The 27,866-nt window shown below is 43.4% G+C and overlaps 1 protein-coding gene across 1 annotated transcript; it reads left to right on the top strand.

The window, feature by feature from the left end:
• Positions 1-12: 12 nt before the first annotated feature.
• Positions 13-15,427, top strand: LOC309707385 (uncharacterized protein; the record flags this gene model as incomplete). The annotated part of the gene is made up of 3 exons (XM_082534694.1): positions 13-31; positions 350-478; positions 14,435-15,427. The coding sequence occupies 3 exons, from the start codon at positions 13-15 to the stop codon at positions 14,806-14,808; spliced, it is 522 nt and encodes a 173-aa protein (XP_082390820.1). The 3' UTR covers positions 14,809-15,427.
• Positions 15,428-27,866: the final 12,439 nt, after the last annotated feature.

Genomic DNA, 27,866 nt, shown 5'->3' with positions numbered 1-27,866 from the left:
GAATCGTCCCGAATGACGTCTAAAGATGCAGGTGAGTTCTTTTATGTCAACAAATGTCTCATTGCAGGAGTCCCTTTAAGAAATTGACTTTTATTCTGCACACTTTTGTCAATTATCAATCATAAGACTTTATCATTAAAACCGACATAAACAAGATTTTTTGAAAAAGCGCATAATACTGTGCAATCTGGAGTGCAATAAGTGGTAGAAAAGTGATGAACATTCTTGGGGCATGTGACTGACAGGGGACTGTAGAAACATGTAGAAAACAGTTTTGATTTATTTTTTTTATTTTTTACAACAATCATGGTCCAGTCCTGTAAAATAATGTTGGATTCACTTTTTCCAGGATCTGCTGACCTGCTGTCAGGTCAAACAAATCAAACCTCAGCCTCAGAGTCAACAACTGTGACACTTTCAACCCCTCATACCTCCACTCCTGACACTGAATCATCCCGAATGACGTCTAAAGCTGCAGGTGAGTTCTTTTCAATTCAGTTCAATTCAATTCAATTCAATTTTACATATAGAGCAACAAATCAAAACCGACAGTTGATGTGGGTATCCTAGCATCCCCTCGGCTGCTGCCTGTATGTTGGGGTTTCTCCCAGTGGACCAGAGGATTTGTTCCCTGCGTCTTTGGGTCGGGGAACGGATTCTGACTTTTGTCTGCACTTATGCGCCGAGTGGTGGTTCAGAGTACCCAGCCTTCTTGGAGTCCCTGGTGTAGGGTGCTGGACGATGCTCTGCCTGGGGACTCTGTTGTCTTTCTGGGAGACTCCAATGCTCATGTGGGCAACGGCAGTGAGACCTTGAGGGTCGTGATTGGGAGGAACGGCCTCCCCGATCTGAACCCGAGCAGTGTTTTCTTGTTGGACTTCTGTGCAAACCACAGTTTGGCAATAACGAACGCCATGTTTGAACATAAGATCCTCCATAGTTGCAGGTGGCACAGGGACGCGCTAGGACGCAGGTTGGTGATTGGTTTTGTTATCAATTCAGTTCCATTCAGTTTTATTTATACAACGCCAAATCACAACAACAATCGCCTCGGAGCGCTTTATATTGTAGGGTAGACCCTACAATATACATACTGAGAAAACCCAACAATCATATGACCCCCTACGAGCAAACACTTTGGCGACAGTGGGAAGGAAAAACTCCCTTTTAAAGGCCATGGAAAAAGACTTTCGCACTACCTCGAAGAGATTCTGGCAAACCGTCAGGGAAATCAGGAGGGGAAAGCGGTGCTCTACCTGCACTGTGTATGGTGTGGGTGGAGCACGGCTTACTTTGACTGAGTAAATTGTCGGACAGTGGAAGGAATACTTCAAGGACCTCCTTAATCCCACTGGCACGTCTTCCGTGAAGGAAGCAGAGTCTGGGGACGAGGGGGATGACCCACAAATCTCCAGGGACGAGGTCAAGGAGGTCTTTAAACAACTCCTTAGTGGCAGAGCCTCCGGGGGGGATGAGGTCTGCCCTGAGTTCCTGAAGGCTTTGGATTTTTAGGGGCCTGTTCTGGTTGCCACACCTCTACAATGTTGTGTGGAGATCAGGGGCGGGAGCTTTGGATTGGCAGAATGGGGTGGTGGTTCCCATCTTTAAGAAAGGGGATCGAAGGGTGTGTTCCAGCTATAGGGGGATCACACTCCTCAGGCTCCCGGGAAAGTCTATGCCAAGATGCTGGAAAGGAGAGTCTGTCTGTTAGTCAAACCTCGGATACAAGAACAACAATGCGGTTTCTGTCCTGGTTCAGGGATTAGTTCCTGCCCTAAGTGGAGGAGTTTAACAATCTCAGGTATCTTATTCCCAAGTGACTGGGGAAGGCAGCGGGATATCAACAGACAGATTGGTTCTGCAGCTGCAATGATGCAGACGTTATACCGATCCGTCGTGGTAAAGAGAGAGCTGAGTTTAAAGGCGAAGCTCTCAATTTGCCATTCGATCTACGTCCCTACCCTCACCTATGGTCACGAGCTGTGAGTAGTGACCAAATGAACGAGATCGCGGATACAAGCAACCTTCCTCCAAGGGGTGGCTGGTCTCTCCCTTGGAGATGTGGTAGGAAGTACAGCCATCCGGGAGGGGCTGAGATTAGAGCCGCTGCTCCTCAATGTCGAAAGGGGCCAGTTGAGGTGGTTCGGGCATCTGACAAGGATGACTCCTAGGTGAGGTGCTCCAGGCAGTCCCACCGGGAGGAGACCCCGGGGCAGACCCAGGACACGCTGGAGAGATTATATCTCTCGACTAGCCTGGGAACGCCTTGGCGTTTCCCCAGACAAGCTGGATGGGTGGCTGAGGAAAGGGAGGACTTGGCTTCTCTTCTTAGGCTGCTGCCCCTTGCGACCTACCCCTGATCAGCGGAAGAAGATGGATGGATGGATGGATGGATGGATGGATGGATGGATGGATGGATGGTAGAAAGCAGTTCCACATTTTGTTTAGTATGTGCACTGAAGGACATATCCTGGTCAAAAATGACTCTTACATTCCTCATAGTGTTGCTGGAGTCCACAGAAATGCCATCCAGTTTAAATATGTGGTTAGAGACCACATTTCTAAGACTTTTATGTCCAAGTAAAATAACTTCAGCTTTATCTGAATTTACAGGCAAAAAGTTAAACGTCATCCAGGTTCTAAAAATGTTAAGGCATTCCTGCAGTTTAAATAATTGGTGTATGTTATCTGACTTGATAGATAAATAAATTTGGTTGTCAACTGCTTAGCACATCGAAAACTGTAGAGAGAGCTTTTGATTGTTTTCGTTTGATGTTTTTTTACAACAATCATGGTCCAGTCCCATAAAATAATGTTGGATTCACGTTTATCCAGGATGTGCTGACCCACTGTCAGGCCAAACAAATCCAACCCCAGCCTCAGAGTCAACAACTGTCACACTTTCAACCCCTCATACATCCACTCCTGACACTGAATCGTCCCGAATGACGTCTAAAGATGCAGGTGAGTTCTTTTATGTCAACAAATGTCTCATTGCAGGAGTCCCTTTAAGAAATTGACTTTTATTCTGCACACTTTTGTCAATTATCAATCATAAGACTTTATCATTATAACCGACATAAACAAGATTTTTGGAAAAAGCGCATAATACTGTGCAATCTGGAGTGCAATAAGTGGTAGAAAAGTGATGAACATTCTTGGGGCATGTGACTGACAGGGGACTGTAGAAACATGTAGAAAACAGTTTTGATTTATTTTTTTTATTTTTTACAACAATCATGGTCCAGTCCTGTAAAATAATGTTGGATTCACTTTTTCCAGGATCTGCTGACCTGCTGTCAGGTCAAACAAATCCAACCTCAGCCTCAGAGTCAACAACTGTGACACTTTCAACCCCTCATACCTCCACTCCTGACACTGAATCATCCCGAATGACGTCTAAAGCTGCAGGTGAGTTCTTTTCAATTCAATTCAGTTCAATTCAATTCAATTCAATTTTACATATAGAGCAACAAATCAAAACCGACAGTTGATGTGGGTATCCTAGCATCCCCTCGGCTGCTGCCTGTATGTTGGGGTTTCTCCCAGTGGACCAGAGGATTTGTTCCCTGTGTCTTTGGGTCGGGGAACGGATTCTGACTTTTGTCTGCACTTATGCGCCGAGTGGTGGTTCAGAGTACCCAGCCTTCTTGGAGTCCCTGGTGTAGGGTGCTGGACGATGCTCTGCCTGGGGACTCTGTTGTCTTTCTGGGAGACTCCAATGCTCATGTGGGCAACGGCAGTGAGACCTTGAGGGTCGTGATTGGGAGGAACGGCCTCCCCGATCTGAACCCGAGCAGTGTTTTCTTGTTGGACTTCTGTGCAAACCACAGTTTGGCAATAACGAACGCCATGTTTGAACATAAGATCCTCCATAGTTGCAGGTGGCACAGGGACGCGCTAGGACGCAGGTTGGTGATTGGTTTTGTTATCAATTCAGTTCCATTCAGTTTTATTTATACAACGCCAAATCACAACAACAATCGCCTCGGAGCGCTTTATATTGTAGGGTAGACCCTACAATATACATACTGAGAAAACCCAACAATCATATGACCCCCTACGAGCAAACACTTTGGCGACAGTGGGAAGGAAAAACTCCCTTTTAAAGGCCATGGAAAAAGACTTTCGCACTACCTCGAAGAGATTCTGGCAAACCGTCAGGGAAATCAGGAGGGGAAAGCGGTGCTCTACCTGCACTGTGTATGGTGTGGGTGGAGCACGGCTTACTTTGACTGAGTAAATTGTCGGACAGTGGAAGGAATACTTCAAGGACCTCCTTAATCCCACTGGCACGTCTTCCGTGAAGGAAGCAGAGTCTGGGGACGAGGGGGATGACCCACAAATCTCCAGGGACGAGGTCAAGGAGGTCTTTAAACAACTCCTTAGTGGCAGAGCCTCCGGGGGGGATGAGGTCTGCCCTGAGTTCCTGAAGGCTTTGGATTTTTAGGGGCCTGTTCTGGTTGCCACACCTCTACAATGTTGTGTGGAGATCAGGGGCGGGAGCTTTGGATTGGCAGAATGGGGTGGTGGTTCCCATCTTTAAGAAAGGGGATCGAAGGGTGTGTTCCAGCTATAGGGAGATCACACTCCTCAGGCTCCCGGGAAAGTCTATGCCAAGATGCTGGAAAGGAGAGTCTGTCTGTTAGTCAAACCTCGGATACAAGAACAACAATGCGGTTTCTGTCCTGGTTCAGGGATTAGTTCCTGCCCTAAGTGGAGGAGTTTAACAATCTCAGGTATCTTATTCCCAAGTGACTGGGGAAGGCAGCGGGATATCAACAGACAGATTGGTTCTGCAGCTGCAATGATGCAGACGTTATACCGATCCGTCGTGGTAAAGAGAGAGCTGAGTTTAAAGGCGAAGCTCTCAATTTGCCATTCGATCTACGTCCCTACCCTCACCTATGGTCACGAGCTGTGAGTAGTGACCAAATGAACGAGATCGCGGATACAAGCAACCTTCCTCCAAGGGGTGGCTGGTCTCTCCCTTGGAGATGTGGTAGGAAGTACAGCCATCCGGGAGGGGCTGAGATTAGAGCCGCTGCTCCTCAATGTCGAAAGGGGCCAGTTGAGGTGGTTCGGGCATCTGACAAGGATGACTCCTAGGTGAGGTGCTCCAGGCAGTCCCACCGGGAGGAGACCCCGGGGCAGACCCAGGACACGCTGGAGAGATTATATCTCTCGACTAGCCTGGGAACGCCTTGGCGTTTCCCCAGACAAGCTGGATGGGTGGCTGAGGAAAGGGAGGACTTGGCTTCTCTTCTTAGGCTGCTGCCCCTTGCGACCTACCCCTGATCAGCGGAAGAAGATGGATGGATGGATGGATGGATGGATGGTAGAAAGCAGTTCCACATTTTGTTTAGTATGTGCACTGAAGGACATATCCTGGTCAAAAATGACTCTTACATTCCTCATAGTGTTGCTGGAGTCCACAGTAATGCCATCCAGTTTAAATATGTGGTTAGAGATCACATTTCTAAGACTTTTATGTCCAAGTAAAATAACTTCAGCTTTATCTGAATTTACAGGCAAAAAGTTAAACGTCATCCAGGTTCTAAAAATGTTAAGGCATTCCTGCAGTTTAAATAATTGGTGTATGTTATCTGACTTGATAGATAAATAAATTTGGTTGTCAACTGCTTAGCACATCGAAAACTGTAGAGAGAGCTTTTGATTGTTTTCGTTTGATGTTTTTTTACAACAATCATGGTCCAGTCCCATAAAATAATGTTGGATTCACGTTTATCCAGGATGTGCTGACCCACTGTCAGGCCAAACAAATCCAACCCCAGCCTCAGAGTCAACAACTGTCACACTTTCAACCCCTCATACATCCACTCCTGACACTGAATCGTCCCGAATGACGTCTAAAGATGCAGGTGAGTTCTTTTATGTCAACAAATGTCTCATTGCAGGAGTCCCTTTAAGAAATTGACTTTTATTCTGCACACTTTTGTCAATTATCAATCATAAGACTTTATCATTATAACCGACATAAACAAGATTTTTGGAAAAAGCGCATAATACTGTGCAATCTGGAGTGCAATAAGTGGTAGAAAAGTGATGAACATTCTTGGGGCATGTGACTGACAGGGGACTGTAGAAACATGTAGAAAACAGTTTTGATTTATTTTTTTTATTTTTTACAACAATCATGGTCCAGTCCTGTAAAATAATGTTGGATTCACTTTTTCCAGGATCTGCTGACCTGCTGTCAGGTCAAACAAATCCAACCTCAGCCTCAGAGTCAACAACTGTGACACTTTCAACCCCTCATACCTCCACTCCTGACACTGAATCATCCCGAATGACGTCTAAAGCTGCAGGTGAGTTCTTTTCAATTCAATTCAGTTCAATTCAATTCAATTCAATTTTACATATAGAGCAACAAATCAAAACCGACAGTTGATGTGGGTATCCTAGCATCCCCTCGGCTGCTGCCTGTATGTTGGGGTTTCTCCCAGTGGACCAGAGGATTTGTTCCCTGTGTCTTTGGGTCGGGGAACGGATTCTGACTTTTGTCTGCACTTATGCGCCGAGTGGTGGTTCAGAGTACCCAGCCTTCTTGGAGTCCCTGGTGTAGGGTGCTGGACGATGCTCTGCCTGGGGACTCTGTTGTCTTTCTGGGAGACTCCAATGCTCATGTGGGCAACGGCAGTGAGACCTTGAGGGTCGTGATTGGGAGGAACGGCCTCCCCGATCTGAACCCGAGCAGTGTTTTCTTGTTGGACTTCTGTGCAAACCACAGTTTGGCAATAACGAACGCCATGTTTGAACATAAGATCCTCCATAGTTGCAGGTGGCACAGGGACGCGCTAGGACGCAGGTTGGTGATTGGTTTTGTTATCAATTCAGTTCCATTCAGTTTTATTTATACAACGCCAAATCACAACAACAATCGCCTCGGAGCGCTTTATATTGTAGGGTAGACCCTACAATATACATACTGAGAAAACCCAACAATCATATGATCCCCTACGAGCAAACACTTTGGCGACAGTGGGAAGGAAAAACTCCCTTTTAAAGGCCATGGAAAAAGACTTTCGCACTACCTCGAAGAGATTCTGGCAAACCGTCAGGGAAATCAGGAGGGGAAAGCGGTGCTCTACCTGCACTGTGTATGGTGTGGGTGGAGCACGGCTTACTTTGACTGAGTAAATTGTCGGACAGTGGAAGGAATACTTCAAGGACCTCCTTAATCCCACTGGCACGTCTTCCGTGAAGGAAGCAGAGTCTGGGGACGAGGGGGATGACCCACAAATCTCCAGGGACGAGGTCAAGGAGGTCTTTAAACAACTCCTTAGTGGCAGAGCCTCCGGGGGGGATGAGGTCTGCCCTGAGTTCCTGAAGGCTTTGGATTTTTAGGGGCCTGTTCTGGTTGCCACACCTCTACAATGTTGTGTGGAGATCAGGGGCGGGAGCTTTGGATTGGCAGAATGGGGTGGTGGTTCCCATCTTTAAGAAAGAGGATCGAAGGGTGTGTTCCAGCTATAGGGGGATCACACTCTTCAGGCTCCCGGGAAAGTCTATGCCAAGATGCTGGAAAGGAGAGTCTGTCTGTTAGTCAAACCTCGGATACAAGAACAACAATGCGGTTTCTGTCCTGGTTCAGGGATTAGTTCCTGCCCTAAGTGGAGGAGTTTAACAATCTCAGGTATCTTATTCCCAAGTGACTGGGGAAGGCAGCGGGATATCAACAGACAGATTGGTTCTGCAGCTGCAATGATGCAGACGTTATACCGATCCGTCGTGGTAAAGAGAGAGCTGAGTTTAAAGGCGAAGCTCTCAATTTGCCATTCGATCTACGTCCCTACCCTCACCTATGGTCACGAGCTGTGAGTAGTGACCAAATGAACGAGATCGCGGATACAAGCAACCTTCCTCCAAGGGGTGGCTGGTCTCTCCCTTGGAGATGTGGTAGGAAGTACAGCCATCCGGGAGGGGCTGAGAGTAGAGCCGCTGCTCCTCAATGTCGAAAGGGGCCAGTTGAGGTGGTTCGTAGGGCTGAACGATATATCGCATTTGCGATAATATCGCGACATGATCAAGTGCAATTTTCTAACCGCAAAGGCTGCGATTATACTCTGGACATGTCCAAATTCATGGGCTGCATCCTCCTGAGGCCGCATTTGTAGACCGATTACGTCACAGCGACGCGCCGAAGGCTGTCCAAATTACTACCATATCCCAGAATTCATAGCGCGGCCCAGCCAAACTCCAGTTTCCAGCAATGGCGGCCGCTACTAAGTTTTAAAATTACTCATACTAATCTTTCTGGGTCACAAAATAAACTTTTAACATATTTTCAGGCGAGAAAGTAGTTGTGTAAACATCAAATATCTGCTCGGTTTATCAAGATATCCCATATTTGCAAAAGTGCTTCGACGTTTTCAGAGGCGTCTGCTACCCACCAGCTCGACAGCTAGCCGGGAGCTCGAGGGTTACTGATGCGGCCGAGAACGGCACAACTCCCGGCACGTCATTTTCAGATCACCGCGGAGTTTCGCTGGTCGGGTTAAACGTAATATATAAGTCACTTAGACAACCTAAAAATGTTATTGTTGGGCTTTTTTCAGTGTTTTGTTTGTTCGTGAGTAAATCGGTTTGGCTGAGATTAAAGTTATTAGATTAGATAAAATAAAACTTTATTAATCCCCCGGGTGGGTTCCTCCTTGGTTTTCACACAGCTGACTAAACGTCAAACAGAAAACTTATTAAACAGAAGTGTGAGATGGTCGAGAGTTTACTCCAGTGTCTGGTTATATTTTAGATAGCAAGAAGCAGACGGCCGAGTTTATTAAACTCCTCCGAGACAGCGGTGACGCTAATCAGAACTAGACCGTCCAATTTCACGCCTTTAAACTTTAAAGGCGTGTTTGTGTGTGTGTTTATACAATTGCTATTATGTTTGCACTTTATGTGTAATGTTACTGACTGCAGAGATCAGTAAGATGTGTGTATTTTTTATTTATTAGTTTTATTTATTTAATATTATTTTTTAATTGAATGACTGTCTAGTAGTTCACAGATGTCGAAAAACTGAGTGTGGTAAAGCCACTGATTTTGTTTATGTATATTTCTGCAATCTGCACATTGTACTGACTTTCATTTTAATGTTTACACCAGGGTTCCTTGTCAGCACTTTATGCTCAGATGTTTGTAAGCTAAAAATAAACTATTGTGTATGTTCAAATATACTGTTGTGATTGAAGAAGTTAAATAAAAATGTCAGTCATCAATTCATGCATCACCTCATGTCATCATAACAGAGGTCTGTCTTCCAGGAAAGAACAGTTTAAAATTAATGTAATATAGTATTGGCCATACTATATGATGTATTGCTTGTCTTTGTTTAATAATACAGAAGACAAAGACCTTAAAAAATAATCGCATATCGCATCGCAATCGCAATATTGGGGCAAAAAATCGCAATTAGATTATTTTCCATAATCGTTCAGCCCTAGTGGTTCGGGCATCTGACAAGGATGACTCCTAGGTGAGGTGCTCCAGGCAGTCCCACCGGGAGGAGACCGCGGGGCAGACACAGGACACGCTGGAGAGATTATATCTCTCGACTAGCCTGGGAACGCCTTGGCGTTTCCCCAGACAAGCTGGATGGGTGGCTGAGGAAAGGGAGGACTTGGCTTCTCTTCTTAGGCTGCTTCCCCTTGCGACCTACCCCTGATCAGCGGAAGAAGATGGATGGATGGATGGATGGATGATAGATGGATGGATAGATGGATGGTAGAAAGCAGTTCCACATTTTGTTTAGTATGTGCACTGAAGGACATATCCTGGTCAAAAATGACTCTTACATTCCTCATAGTGTTGCTGGAGTCCACAGAAATGCCATCCAGTTTAAATATGTGGTTAGAGACCACATTTCTAAGACTTTTATGTCCAAGTAAAATAACTTCAGCTTTATCTGAATTTACAGGCAAAAAGTTAAACGTCATCCAGGTTCTAAAAATGTTAAGGCATTCCTGCAGTTTAAATAATTGGTGTATGTTATCTGACTTGATAGATAAATAAATTTGGTTGTCAACTGCTTAGCACATTGAAAACTGTAGAGAGAGCTTTTGATTGTTTTCGTTTGATGTTTTTTTACAACAATCATGGTCCAGTCCCATAAAATAATGTTGGATTCACGTTTATCCAGGATCTGCTGACCCACTGTCAGGCCAAACAAATCCAACCCCAGCCTCAGAGTCAACAACTGTCACACTTTCAACCCCTCATACATCCACTCCTGAAACTGAATCGTCCCGAATGACGTCTAAAGATGCAGGTGAGTTCTTTTATGTCAAAAAATGTCTCATTGCAGGAGTCCCTTTAAGAAATTGACTTTTATTCTGCACACTTTTGTCAATTATCAATTATAAGACTTTATCATTAGAACCGACATAAACAAGATTTTTTTGAAAAAGCGCATAATACTGTGCAATCTGGAGTGCAATAAGTGGTAGAAAAGTGATGTACATTCTTGGGGCATGTGACTGACAGGGGACTGTAGAAACATGTAGAAAACAGTTTTGATTTATTTTGTTTAAGTTGTTTTTTTATTTTTTACAACAATTAATTCAATTCAATTCAATTTTATTTATATAGCGCCAAATCACAACAAAAGTCGCCTCAAGGCGCTTCATAGATACAGAGAAAAACCCAACAATCATATGACCCCCTATGAGCAAGCACTTTGGCGACAGTGGGAAGGAAAAACTCCCTTTTAACAGGAAGAAACCTCCGGCAGAACCAGGCTCAGGGAGGGGCGGCCATCTGCTGCGACCGGTTGGGGTGAGAGAAGGAAGACAGGATAAAGACATGCTGTGGAAGAGAGACAGAGGTTAATAACAGATATGATTCAATGCAGAGAGGTCTGTTAATACATAGTGAGTGAGAAAGGTGACTGGAAAGGAAAAACTCAATGCATCATGGGAATCCCCCGGCAGCCTACATCTATTGCAGCATAACAAAGGGAGGATTCAGGGTCACCTGGTCCAGCCCTAACTATATGCTTTAGAAAAAAGGAAAGTTTTAAGCCTAATCTTGAAAGTAGAGATAGTGTCTGTCTCCCGAATCCAAACTGGAAGCTGGTTCCACAGAAGAGGGGCCTGAAAACTGAAGGCTCTGCCTCCCATTCTACTTTTAAATACTCTAGGAACAACAAGTAGGCCTGCAGAGCGAGAGCGGAGCGCTCTAATAGGGTGATATGGTACTACAAGGTCATTAAGATAAGATGGGGCCTGATTATTTAAGACCTTGTATGTGAGGAGCAGGATTTTGAATTCAATTCTGGATTTAACAGGAAGCCAATGAAGGGAAGCCAAAACAGGAGAAATATGCTCTCTCTTTCTAGTCCCTGTCAGGACTCTTGCTGCAGCATTTTGGATTAGCTGAAGGCTTTTCAGCGAGTTTTTTGGACATCCTGATAATAATGAATTACAGTAGTCCAGCCTGGAAGTAATAAATGCATGAACTAGTTTTTCAGCGTCACTCTGAGACAGGATATTTCTAATTTTAGAGATGTTGCGCAAATGGAAGAAAGCAGTCTTACATATTTGTTTAATATGTGCGTTGAAGGACATGTCCTGGTCAAAAATGACTCCAAGGTTCCTCACCGCGTTACTGGAGGCCAAGGTAATGCCATCCAGAGTAAGAATCTGCTTAGATACCATATTTCTAAGATTTTCAGGGCCGAGTACAATAACCTCAGTTTTATCTGAATTAAGAAGCAGAAAGTTAGCGGCCATCCAGGTCTTTATGTCTTTAAGACATTCCTGTAGTTTAACTCATTGGTGTGTGTTATCTGGCTTCATGGACAGATAGAGCTGGGTGTCATCTGCATAGCAGTGTAAATGTATGCTATGTCTTCTAATGATGCTGCCTAAGGGAAGCATGTATAATGTAAACAGAATTGGTCCTAGCACTGAACCCTGTGGAACTCCATAATTAACCTCAGTGTGTGAAGAGGACTCTCCATTTACATGCACGAATTGGAGTCTATTAGATAGATATGATACAAACCACTGCACCGCAGTACTTGTAATACCTACAGCATGTTCTAATCGCTCTAATAGGATATTATGGTCGACAGTATCGAACGCTGCACTGAGGTCTAGCAGGACAAGCACAGAGATGAGTCCACTGTCAGAGGCCATAAGAAGATCATTTGTAACCTTCACTAAAGCTGTTTCTGTGCTGTGCTGAGCTCTGAAACCTGACTGAAACTCTTCAAATAAACCATTCCTCTGCAGATGATCTGTTAGCTGTTTGACAACTACTCTTTCAAGGATTTTTGATATGAAAGGAAGGTTGGAGATTGGCCTATAATTAGCTAAGACTGCTGGGTCTAGAGATGGCTTTTTGAGTAAAGGTTTAACTACAGCCAGCTTGAAGGCCTGTGGTACATAGCCGATCATTAGAGATAGGTTGATCATATTTAAGATCGAAGAATTAATTAATGGCAGGACTTCTTTGAGCAGTTTTGTAGGAATGGGGTCTAAAAGACACGTTGATGGTTTGGAGGAAGTAATTATTGAAGTTAACTCAGAAAGATCAATTAGAGAAATTATGGTCCAGTCCCATAAAATAATGTTGGATTCACGTTTATCCAGGATCTGCTGACCCGCTGTCAGGCCAAACAAATCAAACAAATCAAACCTCAGCTGCAGGTGAGTTCTTTTATGTGAATAAAATTTATATGTGTTCTTTTGTGTGAATGGGTGGATGACTGGATATGTAAAGCGCTTTGGGGTCCTTAGGGACTAGTAAAGCGCTATATAAATACAGGCCATTTACCATTTTATGTCAACAAATGTCTCATTGCAGGAGTCCCTTTGAGAAATTGACTTTTATTCTGCACACTTTTGTCAATCATCAACAATAAGACTTTATCATTATAACTGGCATATAGGAATTTTGGGAAAAAAGCGTATAATACTGTGCAATCAGGAGTGCAATAAGGGGTAGAAAAGTGATTGTAAAATGGTAAATGGCCTGTATTTGTATAGCGCTTTACTTAGTCACTATCGACCCCAAAGCCCTTTACACTACATTCAGTCATCCACCCATTTACACACACATTCAGACACTGAATGTGTCCCAATCTTCAGTGTCTATCTTGTGATAGTAATATGTTGTAATATGCAGCATTGTTCTCTACTAACCACTGATTAATTTAAAAAGTTTAAATGTAAGAATTTTTGAAATGGCTAATTGGGTTGTAATTTTACTGAAATGTGTATTTAAGGATGTAAAGAAGCATATTTAATGAATTACAATGAAAAAAAGTGCCTGTAAATGGTAATATACAAACATTCCTCTATGGCAGCCGTCCCCAACCTTTTTTGTGCCACTTACCGGTTTATGTCCGACAATATTTTCACAGACCGGCCTTTAAAGTGTCTTAGATAAAAATAACAACCGTTACCAAAAAACAAAGATTTATTCATAAAACACGGGAGAAAAGACCCTGAGATATTTAGTTAATGATAAAACAATAAAAAAATAATGATAAAAAAACTATTAAAACCCTGAAAACCATAAATTTCACACCCGAGCCTCAACTCTGACCGGCCAGTACAAGTCCGTGGCCCGGGGGCCAGGGACGACTACTCTATGGTACCGAAATTGTGAATAAATTGAATTTTCCCTTTTAGTGTTGAAGCAAATGCCTGTTAATACAGTCCAGATCAAAAGTTTAAGACCACTTGAAAAATGTTAAAAAGTCATATTTTCTATGTGTGGTTGCAGAGCGTTCTCACTCCCGAGGCGTAACATGTCGACGTTTTGTCACGTCCCGCGGCGTTCCTGAGGAACGCGAAAGGAGACCTTCGGCGTTCTTATGGTACGCGGCGGGTTATGGCTGGAATCCAGTGCAATGACGCTCCCGTGGTAGTAGACGTTCCAGCCCTGTATTCCAGCCCTAAACCTAACCTTATCCCTAGCCCTGACCATAACCTTATTCCTGACCTTAACCAGGACTTTAATGATGTTAAATAGCGTGTTTCTAAGCGATTTGAAGAAAAAGAGCGAACATGTGTAGGTTCAGTCCAGACGGTTCTCATATTTCCTCTTTTTCCGAGGTCGTCATTTAGGAACGTGGTGGGTAGCCGAAAACGTAATATGGTGACGATTTGTCACCTAGCGTAAAATGTTACGCTTTGGGAGTGAGAACGGGTTGGTGGATCATAACAAAGTTCTAAGCAGAGCTTCAACATGCAACAAGAAGAAACAGGCGTCAAAGAAAACTCTTTTTTTTTTGAGCAGTTTATTGAAAACAACATTTGAACTGAAACAGGCTGTTTTATAGCTGATCAAAAGTTTAGGACCACATGCCTTTAAAAGGCCAAAACTGTGCAAGAAGTACTACTGCTAGTTAGTACTGCTTTTTAAAACACTTGAGTTTAACTTCAGTGTCTGTTAGTGGCAGGTATGATCCTGATCAAAGAGAACAAGACCTGGAAGGACGCCTTAACTTACTGCAGAGTGAATCACACTGACCTGGTTTCCATCACCAGCGCTGAAGTAAAGACCAGCGTCATCTCCTTAGCAAACAACGCTTCGACGCCTTACGTCTGGCTGGGCCTGCGCTACTCCCGCACCCTGGGTTTGTGGTTCTGGGTCAATGATCGGATTATGTGCTATAACTGGACCGCAGTAGGAACAACTATGGACTCTGACATGTTTGGAGCCATGATGACGAGCAGAGAGCACAATTATCGGGGGTTCAGTGGGAGCAAAGACGAGACATTTAATTTCATTTGTTCTACATACCGTATTTCCCGGACTACAAAGCGCACCTGAATATTAGCCGCACAAGCTAAAATCAGGGGAAAATCCTGTTTTGTACATACATTAGCCGCACCTGACTAAAAGCCGCAGGTGTTTCAATGTTGACTTATCATATGTAAGAGAATATGCACAAAGCGAATTGTCAGGAAAGAGATGGCTGTTTGGAGACACACCCCTTTTATTAATATTTTGAAAAACAAGTTATGGGTACATATTTGCACATGTAGTACATAACAGTAACCTGCAGCACACCAGAACAATAGATTCGGACTACCTTTTAGGCTCAGGTGCAGTGACACAGCTTTAACAAGAAGAAAAGTCAGTCATTCACCATCTTTCTCTTCTTCCTGCCTCTAAAACCACCAAAGTCCTCTTCTCCAGTGTCGGATACGAACAGGCTCAGGGTGGCTTCGTCATCCACTCTCCGCTTCTCTCCTTCGTTGTCACTTACAAAACCAAAGAAATCCTCGTTGTCAGTGTCAGAGTCGAACACCCTCAGAAGGGCCGTGGCGGTGTCCTCCTCTCCATCATGCAGCAGTCCAGCCCTTAGAAATCCGTTGGTGATCGTGGATGTTTTCACACTTTTCCACGCTGTCAGAATCCACCGGTGGAGTTGGGCATAACTTGCTTTTCGCAAGTTTATCCACGACTCCCGCTGAACGCGTAGCGCTACTTTGAAGTTTGTTTTTCGCGCTACTTGTACGGCACTATATTGCCTGGCGGATGGACACGTGACCAACATACCACTCTTGAACCCCGATCCTTCCGCCAGGCAACGTAGTGCCGTACAACAGCGGAACAAACAACACAAATCCTCTTACGATATGACAACAATCATGGACAATCCATAGAAAAGCCGCACCTGACTAAAAGCCGCAGGGTTCAAAGCTTGTGCAAAAAGTAGCGGCTTATAGCCCGACAATTACGGTAGTAGGATTTAAACCTAACGAGAGAAAGCGGTGCTCTCTGAAGACATGGCTCTGTGTCCTGCTCCTGAGTCACAGGGACATCTTCGTGACTTTCTTCATTATTCCTGGATTATTATTATTTTCACAATGATGATTTTTGGGGGGTTACGGCTGGGTTACTCTGTCCTCATAATAAAATGTGTGTGTTATTTTCTGTATTCATGTAAGAATTTAAAAAATATGTTTGTTATCAAAGTGACTTCATTTTTACTCATTTTGAAAGTTTCTAAAATGAATTTTAGGGGGCATTTTAGCATTTACTTGATAAGACCGAGGGAAGACAGGCAGCATAGGGCTGTGGGTCAGATTCAAACCTGGGTTAACTGCAGTGCACTGTTTGTCTTCATATCAATATAAAATGTAACACAAAACACTGTAAAGCTCTTTTCCCCACAAATGGAAATCAGACTGAATATGTTGCATCATGCTTCACGTTTCCATGTATGTTTCTGTTGTAAACAGAGGTTTGCACTCTGTGTTGAGTTTAATGTTAGCCAGATGTTAAACTGACAAATTGTGAGAAACTACCAGATGTTGCCTTTCCAAATAACTCACACATACATTATGTTTAACTTAAAAGCTACAAAAACTAAACTACACCATAACATAAACCCACATATGGCTTAATGGTTATACCTCCCTGAGCCTGGTTCTGTCGGAGGTCTCTTCCTGTTAAAAGGGAGTTTTTCCTTCCCACTGTTGCCAAAGTGCTGCTCATAGGGGGTCATATGATTGTTGGGTTTTTCTCTGTATGTATTATGGTAGGGTCTATCTTCAATATAAAGTGCCTTGAGGCTACTGTTGTTGTTTTGATTTGACGCTGTGCAAATAAAATTGAACTGAACTTTTACAGTTTGATGACTGAGTCTCTCCTCCTCAGTCTCTCAGTCCTTCAGTTCTGCACACAGAGATTGTAGAAAACACCCAAACCTGGGAACTCTTAGCAACAGCTCTTTATGGAGTTCAAATAAAATCGTGTGTAACGTGGCAGCTTCCTGTCCACATATCTACATAAGTGCACTGCATTAAGCATTTCCTGTTTCTTTCTATGTTACTTTTATGATAAATGTATGATGGGTACAAAAAGCTGTTAAGTGATGATGAGTTGAACCCGGAGGTGGACAGTTTTTCACCGATACATACAAACAGGGAAACTTCCCTGTTTTCTTTCCTTCTTCCTTTTGTGTTATGTAAATGATATCAAAATTCCCCCAGTTAGTATTTCAGGCAGAAATTTGAATTTATTTGAATCCTCCTTCTTTGAATATTCACATCCTGATCTGTGCAAAGTAAGATCTTTGAGTTCATCTGAAGGCAGTCACAAACACATCGAGGAGAGACGTCGAGGAGAAATTACGTGAGTTTGAACTCCGTTATGTGATTTCATGTTGGTGGAGTTCCTCCAAATCTTTATTTCACTCGTGTTTTAATAGCTAAAATATTCTAAACTGGGCTACAGCTAACTGTGTGTGCTGTGTAGGGCTGTCAGCAGGTCCGAGTCTGACTTCATGAGGATTCAGGCTTCTTTAATTAAATGAAATGATATTATAGAGTTTAAATAATAATACTTTTTCACTTTGTTTTGTGTGTTTTGGAAAATGAACAGCTCTCAGACTGAGTGAATGTGGTGATAGAATGTATTTGCTGGTATTAGTATCCAATCAGTATCATTGATTAAATATAAATAACCAAATATTTGATTTGAAGTCTCACAGCTGGCGCAGAAATGTATCCTCGAATAAACATTTATGTACAAAATGGTGACTTGATTGTGTGTAAATGTTCCATGTACAAATTGAACATAAACTTACTTTATTACTTTAGTTTCATTTTATACCACACAGGATATAATAGATATTAATTATGAATTATATGAATACATAAAATCTGGATTTTCTATTTTTAAGCTGCATTTTACTGAAAGTTATCGTTTTACGTTTATGAGGGCAAAGATGTTTTTGAGTGCACCATGTTGATCTGGAGTGAAAATTATACAGACAACAGAGGCTGAAATTTGGGAGCAACTGTGGCTAAAAGTTCCATCTGAGACACTTTCAGTCGGACTGCAACATCTGCTGTGATTGGTTGGGAGAGAGAAGGAAGACAGGATAAAGACATGCTGTGGAAGAGAGACAGAGATAATAACAGATATGATTCAGTGCAGAGAGGTCTGTTAATACATAGTGAGTGAAGAAGAAACACCCAGTGCATCATGGGATGCACTGGGTGCAATATCACAAAAGCACCTCACAATACAGGAGTAGTCCAGCGTTCAAAGAAGGAAGGTTCCAACTGCTAAAGGGTGAAGAGTGGACAGGTCCAAAGTACTCCAAGTAACACAGGGAAAAGCACAGGTAAGTATTAGAGATGGACCGAACCGATATTACGTATCGGTCCCATACTGACCTAAATTACTGGATCGGATATCGGAGAGAAATAAAAGATGTAATCCGATCCGTTAAATATCACAAAAGCACCTGACAAAACTTACAACATGGCGTAACTCAGCTCATAACCTCAGCACGTTGGGGCAGCATGCGTAACTTGATAGAGCGTCTGTGGCGTGCGAGACCTGTTGGCGGTCTGGTTGTGCATTTGGAGCCTCACTACCAAACCGGTGTTCTGACAAACTTTGGCAAAACGTCCTACCGTAGGTTATGCACATTCCTGCTGTCACATAGTAGTTCCAGCACAAAATTACGTAGGTATGCCGGTTTGCTACTTAACTTTGCCCATCAGAGTATGCTTGTAGCTCATATTTATAAAGCCAGGATGGTTTGGCACTTAATTAGTATTTTTCTAGCTCTTATTAACAAAGGTAGGACGGTTCGCCACTTAATTTTGTGTTTTGCGCATGCGCAGAAACAACAGGTAGGATGGTTTGTCAGGTAGAATGGATTCCCAGAACACCGGCATTTCATCTCCGAGGAAGTTATCCCAGAGAAGTAAAGCAAGTGTGTAAGTTCATCTCTGAATGTTTGTAAAGCATTCCCACGTTAAGCTTAACAACCGATATATGGAGCGACTGCCTCTCCTGCTGCTACTTCAATGTGAAACTGATCAATGATCAGCTGATCGGCTTTTCTGTCGCGAGTCCGTCTCTCTCGTTTGTTTTTGGCCCACTTTGCACCAGAAAGAGGAAACCAGCGGCTGAACAACAGCAGCACGTTTAAGCTTGATAAGCTGTTGTTAGAATTTATTTAATATTACTTTCTACACCAGGATCTTTTTCTACGCAGCTGACGGCTGGTAACTGTGCAGGGTTTAGCCAGGGGGGCCGATAGGGCATGAACAGGGAAAAGGGGGCACAAAGACAAACTTTTCTTTCTTATTCTCATTTAAAATGTCGAGCTTTTAACAAATAATTATCTGAATCTTACAACCAGTTTGAATCTGATGTAAAATGTATAGAAGTCCATTACTGTATATAGTAACTGTTAAGTCTGATATACCCTAGTAAGCTGTAGTACTTTTTCCTTTGGGAACCATCTGTGCAGTCTGCAGCTCTGTAGAAGAAAGATGTTGAGTCTGTTTAAGTATTGTTGAAAAATAATTGATTTTTTTTTGTACACGTGCATTAAATTAAAGTTGATTACGTTGATTAAGCATCACGAGGTGGGGGGTTGTTCCCTATTCTTTTTTGCTGGGAGTTGGCAGCCCTGTTAGTTAGGTTGCTTAATATTTCCCTAAGTACTCTTTAAAACACCAGAATAGGGAGGATGGTGCAGGTTTACCTTTATTAGATTGCTTACAGGTGTAACAGAATAGCTTTGGTGTTTTTTTTAAAACTCGAGTATGAACTTATACAAAAATGCAGCAAGATATTAAAAAAACAGTTTTATTGGTTATAAAATACACTATATCGGATTCATATCGTATCAGCAGATATCCAAATTTATGATATCAGTATCCGACATGAAAAAGTGGTATCATACCATCTCTAGTAAGTATACACAAGGGAGACTACACGAGTGTCAACAGAGACCCATATTACCCAAGGTTAGCAGACGAACTGGCAAAGCACAGCTGACAATGCTGGCCTTAAGTATTCCACTCGCTGATTGGCCCAGATTGCAACCAGGTGCGGCTGCTGGAAACTGCATAGGAACCCCAGTCATGACCATGACCAAGCCTGGCGAGACTAATTCTAGACTAGCTCTTTCCCGGCAGATTGTTCCAAGCAGCTGGGAAACAGGATGGCTGTGCGACAGTGAGGAGGGAATGTGGTCCTAAACAACCACCGGTACACCACCAACCTGTAAATATGTCTAATAATTAGTCCCCATTCTGCCACACACCCACCAGTTAACAAACTCTGGTAATTGGTGATTCTGTTCTCAGTCATGTGAAGCTAGAGACACCAGCACCATAGTCCACTGTCTTCCAGGCGCCAGAGCAGGCGACACTGAGGGAAATTTAAAACTGCTGGCTAAGGTTTAACGTAAATTCAGTAAAATCATAATTCACGTCGGCAGTAATGACACGCGGTTACGCCAATCGGAGGCCACTAAAATCAATATTGAATCGTGTGTAACTTTGCAAAACAATCAGGTGATCTGAGCTGCTGCTGCTGAAGTTTACTGCTCTTTGTGGATTTACACAACTGAATCTTACAGATGTTTCATAACTTGTCCGGTCTGATTTCTATCCTCCACACTCACAGTACTCTGTTTATGCTGTCTGTATATGTTAGGTTTGCACTCGCAGGCCTCGCTGACTCAGAGACTTATCATGAACGAAGCAAGACAATCAAAGCCCAATCCATCAACTTGCAAGGGAAGCCGATCGGATCAGGATCCTGAAGTTCCTCACCTGATCCTAGCCAACTCCCCTCACAGCCTTTTATTCATTGAACACATAAGCACCCCATTGTAAATCCCCTATGGTGTGTCATAAAAGTTAAGACACAGTGTGTGTATATGCACGTGCGAGTGCGTGTGTATTTGTGTGTGTCTACGTATACGTTACAATCATTTTAACAACATCCCTGTTCATAACAGGGGCATCTCCCCTCACCCACGTATATGGCCTAACCCCTTTAATGGTCCACCATGTACACGCACAGGTGTGCCCATAAATGGCAGGACGTAAACATTAATTACTAAATAAAGAAACCAAAACCTTACATGCAATTGTGCCTACAGTTAAACACTATAGCTAATAGCATCCCCCACCATCCTAGATGTAGGGGAGGGACAGAAAAATATCTGAACATGCAGTTCAGGACAAGATTTACAGTTTTAAACACAACAATGACAACTTTTATCAGAATTACTCCAACAGTATACTAGACAGTATGCAGTTGATATGAAGGTGGAATTCAGCCAGTGAGTCTCAGTATCATCAGTTAAACTTCAGATTAATCTCTGCTACACTTGATGTAACCCAGTCATTCTCAAACTGTGGGACGCGTAACACTGGTGGTACATGGGCTCCCTCTAGTGAAGAGGTTCCTGAAGTGGGGGGGGGGCGCACCCCCTAGGGGGAGTGCAGAGCCATTGCAAGGGGAAAAAAATGCTTGGACTTCTGACGTGGCTCCCACACAAAAGCAAAGCAGAAGATGAAGCATCGCCAAAGCGCTGGGCTGTCCAAGTCATGGACAAACAGTATCCCACGTTCTTGATTTTTAGTTCACAAACACTTCTTATAATGACTAACTACTCCTGAAACTTTGGAGATCGCTAGCGACACAGCTATGTTAGCGTAGCACAAACACAGTGAAGCTGGATGAAGGCTAACTTTTTTCCACTCGATAAAAGTTAACGTGAGGGTTCCTGATGGTTAGAGACAAATACAATCGCATGGCAGGATGCTGTAAACGGACCAAACTTCAGTCAGGAGAACAACTGAGATAATCCATCCACAATACGAGGTTAGTCATTCATATACTGCTGCATGGGCTGCAGCTACATCGTAAGGGTTTAAACACTGAGCTTTAAAATGAACAGTGGTGATAAAAACCGAGAGAAGCCGAAAGTGATCACTGACTGTTTTTAGGGGCTTGTTGAGATTAAATGGAACAAGATTCAGTGCATTAAAGCATGTTAAAAACACAACAGCCTTAATAAGTGCAGAGTAGTTTGGACCGAAGCAGGATTCATCACGTCATCACTTAAAGACCGGATATCCCACCTTGTTTTAATGCAGTACAGGTGTTGTTGTTATCATTTGTCACATCCTGTTTATGACAGATAAAAGAAATAACATTCATATATGAGATTGTGTAAACTGTATGTGGTGTTAAATAGGCCTATACTACTGTACTTTAATGTAGATCATAAAGGGTGGTACTTCAAGAGCCATATATTTTAATAGGTGGTACTCATTGTGAAAAGTTTGAGAACCACGTGACCATCTAACCACAGCCACTGTGCACCAGTCACACACTGTTCTTTACTTAAAATCCATCACAGTGCAGCAAACTGTTTATCCTGCACCTGCAGATGATTCTCATGCAGCCTTTAAATATCACAGTTAGTCTTCCTCAGTTTTTTTACAGCATGTTTCACAATATGACAAAACAACAAGCTTTACTTTTCCAGTTTATCAAATCCGACTGAGCAGTCTTTACCTTTAAATATAACCTCTTTCTCTTCCTAAAATACAGATACCTTGAATTTCTACTTCCCACCTTTATGGCTAATCGGGTAACCTTCTTGGGGAAACCTGATCTTGTTAGGAGAGACAGCATTCATCCCATGTTGGATGGAGGAGCTCACATTTCTAGAAATCTGACCAAATGTATTACACAGTGTACGTAGAGCACCGCTTTGCCCTCCTGAGTCGCCTAAAGGTCTTTGAGGCAGTCCAAAAGTGTTTTTCTTCAGCTACTGCCAGAGTCACTTTCTGCTTAGTCTTTCAGTATCTATCTGCACTGAGCCTGATCCCTTCATTTCCGGCGTCCACCATCTGGTTCAGGGTCACCACCACAACAGGCACCAACCACTAAACACGGTCCATTCAGACTCAGTGTGCCCAGATTCCCTTGCAATGCTGTTGAAGCTCTACCAGGGGTGTGATCTCTTCAAAGTAAAACAGGAAACACACTGACAGAACTCAGAGACCTAATACTGACAAAAAACAGAAGGAACACACGGGCAGGGATGACTCGACACTAAACAGAGGGTAGCACAGAACTAAAACCTAAAAACTAGGTTAAGGAACTAGCTAAACTGAAAACATAACCAGAATGAACAAGGACAAGAGATAATATTATTTAATACAAAACACTGAGTCAACAGACTGAGGACCATGACAACCCATTTATCTATAAAGACAGCCAACAATTTCACTGACAGGAGTCAGTTAAAGTTGATAGTTTTTGTTTTCTTTTGTTTGTTTTGTCCACAAATTGTTTTCCAATAAAATAAAATATTGTTTGATTCACTTATTCCTTCATCTCCTATCCTGCTGCCAGGCCTTGAAAATCAAACCTGTGACTCAGTTACTCATTCAACAGTCACATGTCCAACTTTCATACCTCCACTCCTGAAACTGAGTCAACCCAAATGACATCTAAAGATACAGGTGAGTTGTTTTGTTTCAACAAATGTGTCTAATTGCAGGAGTCCCTTTGAGAAATTTGCTTTTACTCTGCACATCATTAATTATCAATAATGAGACATTACTGTGCCCACACAGCACGGTGGTGGTTAGCACTTGCCTCACAGGAAGAAGGTACTGAGTTCAATTCCACCATCAGGCCGGGGTCTTGCATGTTCTCACCGTGTTTGCGTGGGTGCTCTCCGGGTGCTCCACAGTCCAGGCTCCAGCCCCCCCTCGACCCTGAAAAAAGGATAAGCGGAAACGACTGGATGGTCATAAACAGGACTTTTTGAAAAAGCGAGTAATACTCTGCAGGGGACCATAAAATGTGTAGAGAGCAGTTTTCATTACATAAAATAAATGTTGTTTTGCTTCTTCCTGAAACTGCTGAGCTGCTGTCAGGCCAAACAGATCAAACCACTGGCTCAGGTGAATTCTTTATATCTGACTTTCCTGATGTGATGCTGGAGTTTTTTTATTTATTTTCTACACTGCATTTATCTTTTAATAGTCAGATGTTATAATTATAGACCTTAGCACCATCATTCTCTACTAACCACTGATCAATGTAAGAAGTTTAAATGTCATAATTTTTGAGCAAAATGTTTGTGGATCCTTCTTCATGATAAAATACAATAAGTAAACCTGTCAACACCGAGCAGCTTCTGCTACTGGAAATCATACCGTATGTGTCTCTCAAACAGCAGCACACAAACATTAAGGAGTCACAGTCATATCTTTAGTCATGGCTCTGAAACTGCGGCCCTACATCATCATTTAAAGTCTTGTAACCAGTGAGAAGCTGGAACATATTCAGACTGTGTCAGAAATGTAGGATCTCTGAGGAAAGACCTGCTGAGCTGAGGCAGCTGGAGGTGTTTCAGCTGCTTCAGACTTCAGTAATTGTGCTAATGACCGACTGAAAAAACAACAAAAGTCTTTAAACAGAGGTCATCCATTCGTAGGTGGGTCTGGTTACCTGCAGGTTCACATGTTGACATTTTTCTCCAGTTTAACCCCTCCCCCCTCCTTCAGCTCTGCCTCCTCCCACCTCTCTCTCCCTCTTCACCTGATTTCACATCCTTCTCTTGGCTTATGTCTTTTGGCCACAGCAGCAATGCTGATGCAAGTGGATGCGGTGCACATTAAGAACTGGCATCCTGCATCTTTCAAAGAAGCCCTTGGATCCAAGAACACTTTGAAGTGCCCCTTATCGATCTGGCTCTGTGAAGTGAGGGCCGCTTAAAGTCGAGACGATGGAAAGAGAAAGAGAGAGAGACATCATGAAAGACTGAGAGAAAGCCAGCAGGACAGCTGACCTCATTGTGTTCTGCTGGGGAAAAATTGTTTTGTTCCAGCACTTAGATGGCTGTGGAAAATCTCACATAAAACTCCACACAGTCAGAGTGCTGAGTGTGTTTCTGGAGAAAAATGCTGCTCTCTGAGTTGGATTTGAACTCGTCTCTGTACCAGGAGTCAGTGTGTTAGAAAAACGCCACCGGCAGCACTTTTCGAAAGTTAGAGTGTGGAACACTCAGTGAAGAGGGCTCGTGCTTCTGGTGTGACAGAAATGAATGCCTCATTGTGCAGCTTCATTTCTGTTGCATCAGATTTGGTGGAGTTACAGGTTGAAAAGCGGCCTCAGTGCCTCTAAAGCTGGATTGGATGGAAATAAAGACGTCGTTTTGTGCTGAGTTTAACAAATCTGCGTGGCCTGGTGACACAGATAAGGAAGCTTACTGCATTTAAAAACTCGACTCCACTGAGCTCAAGTCTGGGTTAAATGCAGACTTCCTCTGCAGGTGACAAAAACACAATGCTGATACATTTATTTCACTCCTGTCTGGGCATCTCAACATCAGTTGCTACCATAGGTAGCATCAAAATTCACGGCTAAAATTAAGCCAAAAGCTGCAGTTTCTGCGACGTCCAGCAGAGGCAGCAGTGAGTCACAGCCAAACTACTGTTAAACGTGACGTTAATTTCTGACAAACAAAACAAGCTATTCTAAGCCCCACATGAAACTAAGCCAAACCACGGCTCCTTAATTTAATAAACAAGACGAAACGTACAAAACACAAATAGGCAGTTGGACCCTTCTGCTTCGGTGCTATTTACAAATGGACACACACCACAGTCCAGACATACTGACTCACTGTGGGCAGTTTTGTCCTTTAAATAAAGTCACCAGCAGGTCCTCCTTCTGCTCAGGGGAACAACAAAGCTGTCCCTTTAATCCCTGACAGGCTCCTGTTGGTTTGTGACTCTGCAGACACCCAAATTAACCTCCTCCAAGTCTGTCCTGGCTTAAAGTGATGCAGAAAATCCACGTTAAGCCCAAACAGAGCTGGATAAAACACTAATCTGGCCTTTAGGACCAGCCCTGCATGCCTGTAGTTGGAAAAAATCTGAAATGTTTTTGAGTGACTTTGCACTTCTTTAAGTCTGTATTTTGTGTCTAAAATTTCCTCAGTACATGAAGAGGATAAGACCTGAGGATGCACAGCAACCTCTGGGAGCTGGAGGTGGTCACAGTGATGCTCACTGGCCTTCCTCTCGATGTGCAGCTCCTCTCCAACTCATTCGGGAGTCTGAGGCTGAGAGGAAAGCAGACAGAGAGATGGTGAAAACAGCCATGGGCACATTCGAGCCAAAGCTTTCCATCCAGCTCCACAGCACGAGGGCCACAAGAGGAAGAAAGGCAGTCCTCATCTCTGCGTCTCACTTTCTCTACAGAAATCTTCCTCCGGCAGCGGAACGAGCCAGGGTCGGTGTAGGTGAGCTGACACACCGGAGCTCTGCCTCCAGTGTCGGTGTGCATTCACACGTTCACACACGGACGGTTCGCTGTGTGTATTTTTGTGTGTGCGAGCATTTATGCCCGGGTGGTTCTGTATCCTCTCTGCAGGTGAATCACAATCAGTCTGTGCAGTCATGAAAGGGAGTTCAAGGTGATTTGGGGGAAGCATGACCGAATCATTGTAAATGTCATGAGTGAGATAGAAAAGCGTGTATAAACAACTCGGTGCCTTCAAAGTCAAAAACCACAAAACCTAAAATCATGTTTGGCCTGCTACACTGGCAGAGTCCTGTAACCTACCAGAACACGGGCCTTTGCAGGGCCACTGTGGGCTGATGCACATGGCCCACATTGGGCTTTGGTACCAGCATGAAACCTGTCACTGTTACTCACTGGTACTGGGAAAAGTCCAGCCTGATGAAGAGCTCTGCACTGATGAGGAACTATAAAGAAGACGGTCGTTAAGACGAGAATCTAATGAGAGACACCTGCAGACAGCACTGACTATGATGACAAAGCAAACGAATGAAATAAAAATAAAAACAAAAGCACAACAACAGGATGAAGCGTTAATAAGAGAAGCTCCTCCAGAACTACATTTACTTACAGTGGGGGGGAAAACACACTTTTTCCATGAATTACTACGAGATTTATTCTCTTTTATTATTGGACCAAGACACCGTGGAAGTTTTTCTACAACCAAAAACCAAAGAATGTTCCAGCACCATCCATAATAATAATGGAGTGGATTTATATAGCGCTTTTCAAGGCACCCAAAGCGCTTTACAATGCCACTATTCGTTCACTCTCGCATTCACACATCCATCCACTTATCCTTTTCAGGGTCGCGGGGGGCGCTGGAGCCTATCCCAGCTGTCATAGGGCGAGAGGCGGGGTACACCCTGGACAGGTCGCCAGTCTGTCGCAGGGCCAACACACAGGGACAGACAACCATTCACACTCACATTCACACCTATGGGCAATTTAGATTAATCAATTAACTTATCCCGACAAGCTGCATGTCTCTGGACGGTGGGAGGAAGCCGGAGTACTGCAGAGGCGACGGTCTGATCTGAGTTTGCTCCAGCCTGCTGTGTCTTTTGTGTGTCTCTGGTTTTGTTAGCTTTGCATGCTCCACCTCTTCCTGCAGAGATTTGGTAAATGAGCAGTCGTGTATATGTGGGCAAAAAGCACAGGCTCCATCCAGCTTTCCAGAAACCTGATGAATCATTTTCAATGTTTATTTTCGGAGCGCCTGGAATAATACAGAAATGACCCGTGTGGAACGGACATTTGGCTAACTGCATTAGGGATCCATTAAAGAGAGGTGGAGCATGCAAAGTTAGCATGACCCGCAGAGACACAACATTAATGGATGGCTTATAAACTGAAATTATCCTTCAAAGGCCTGAAATGACCCATCGATTCAGATTTTATTCAGCCTCTTTCAGCACACACACAAAAAAACTGCAGACATGTCCAGTACGTGCTGACGGAAACAGCAGAGATCGTGGACAGGAACGCTACAGGTTTGTGTCTGGGCTCTGGGATCAGTTTCATTGTTTAGACTCCTGGCCTCAGTTTTCGTATTTTTACACTCTCAGTCCAGTCTCCAGGTTTCTTAGTTTAGTCCATTTAAATCCAAGTCCAGGGGTTCGTTTTCTGCTCGGTGTGGTTTGACAAAGACAACTTTTTTGCCCACTCCACCCACCAAAGTTGCTTTTTCTTTTACTTAAGCCTGTGAGTCCTGCATGTGG

Source organism: Aulonocara stuartgranti (assembly GCF_965226115.1).
Source record: "Aulonocara stuartgranti genome assembly, chromosome: 5".
NCBI classification, from domain to species: Eukaryota; Metazoa; Chordata; class Actinopteri; order Cichliformes; family Cichlidae; genus Aulonocara; species Aulonocara stuartgranti.
The sequence above is the reverse complement of the archived record's forward strand: the minus strand, read 5'-3'. Positions and strand labels throughout refer to the sequence as shown.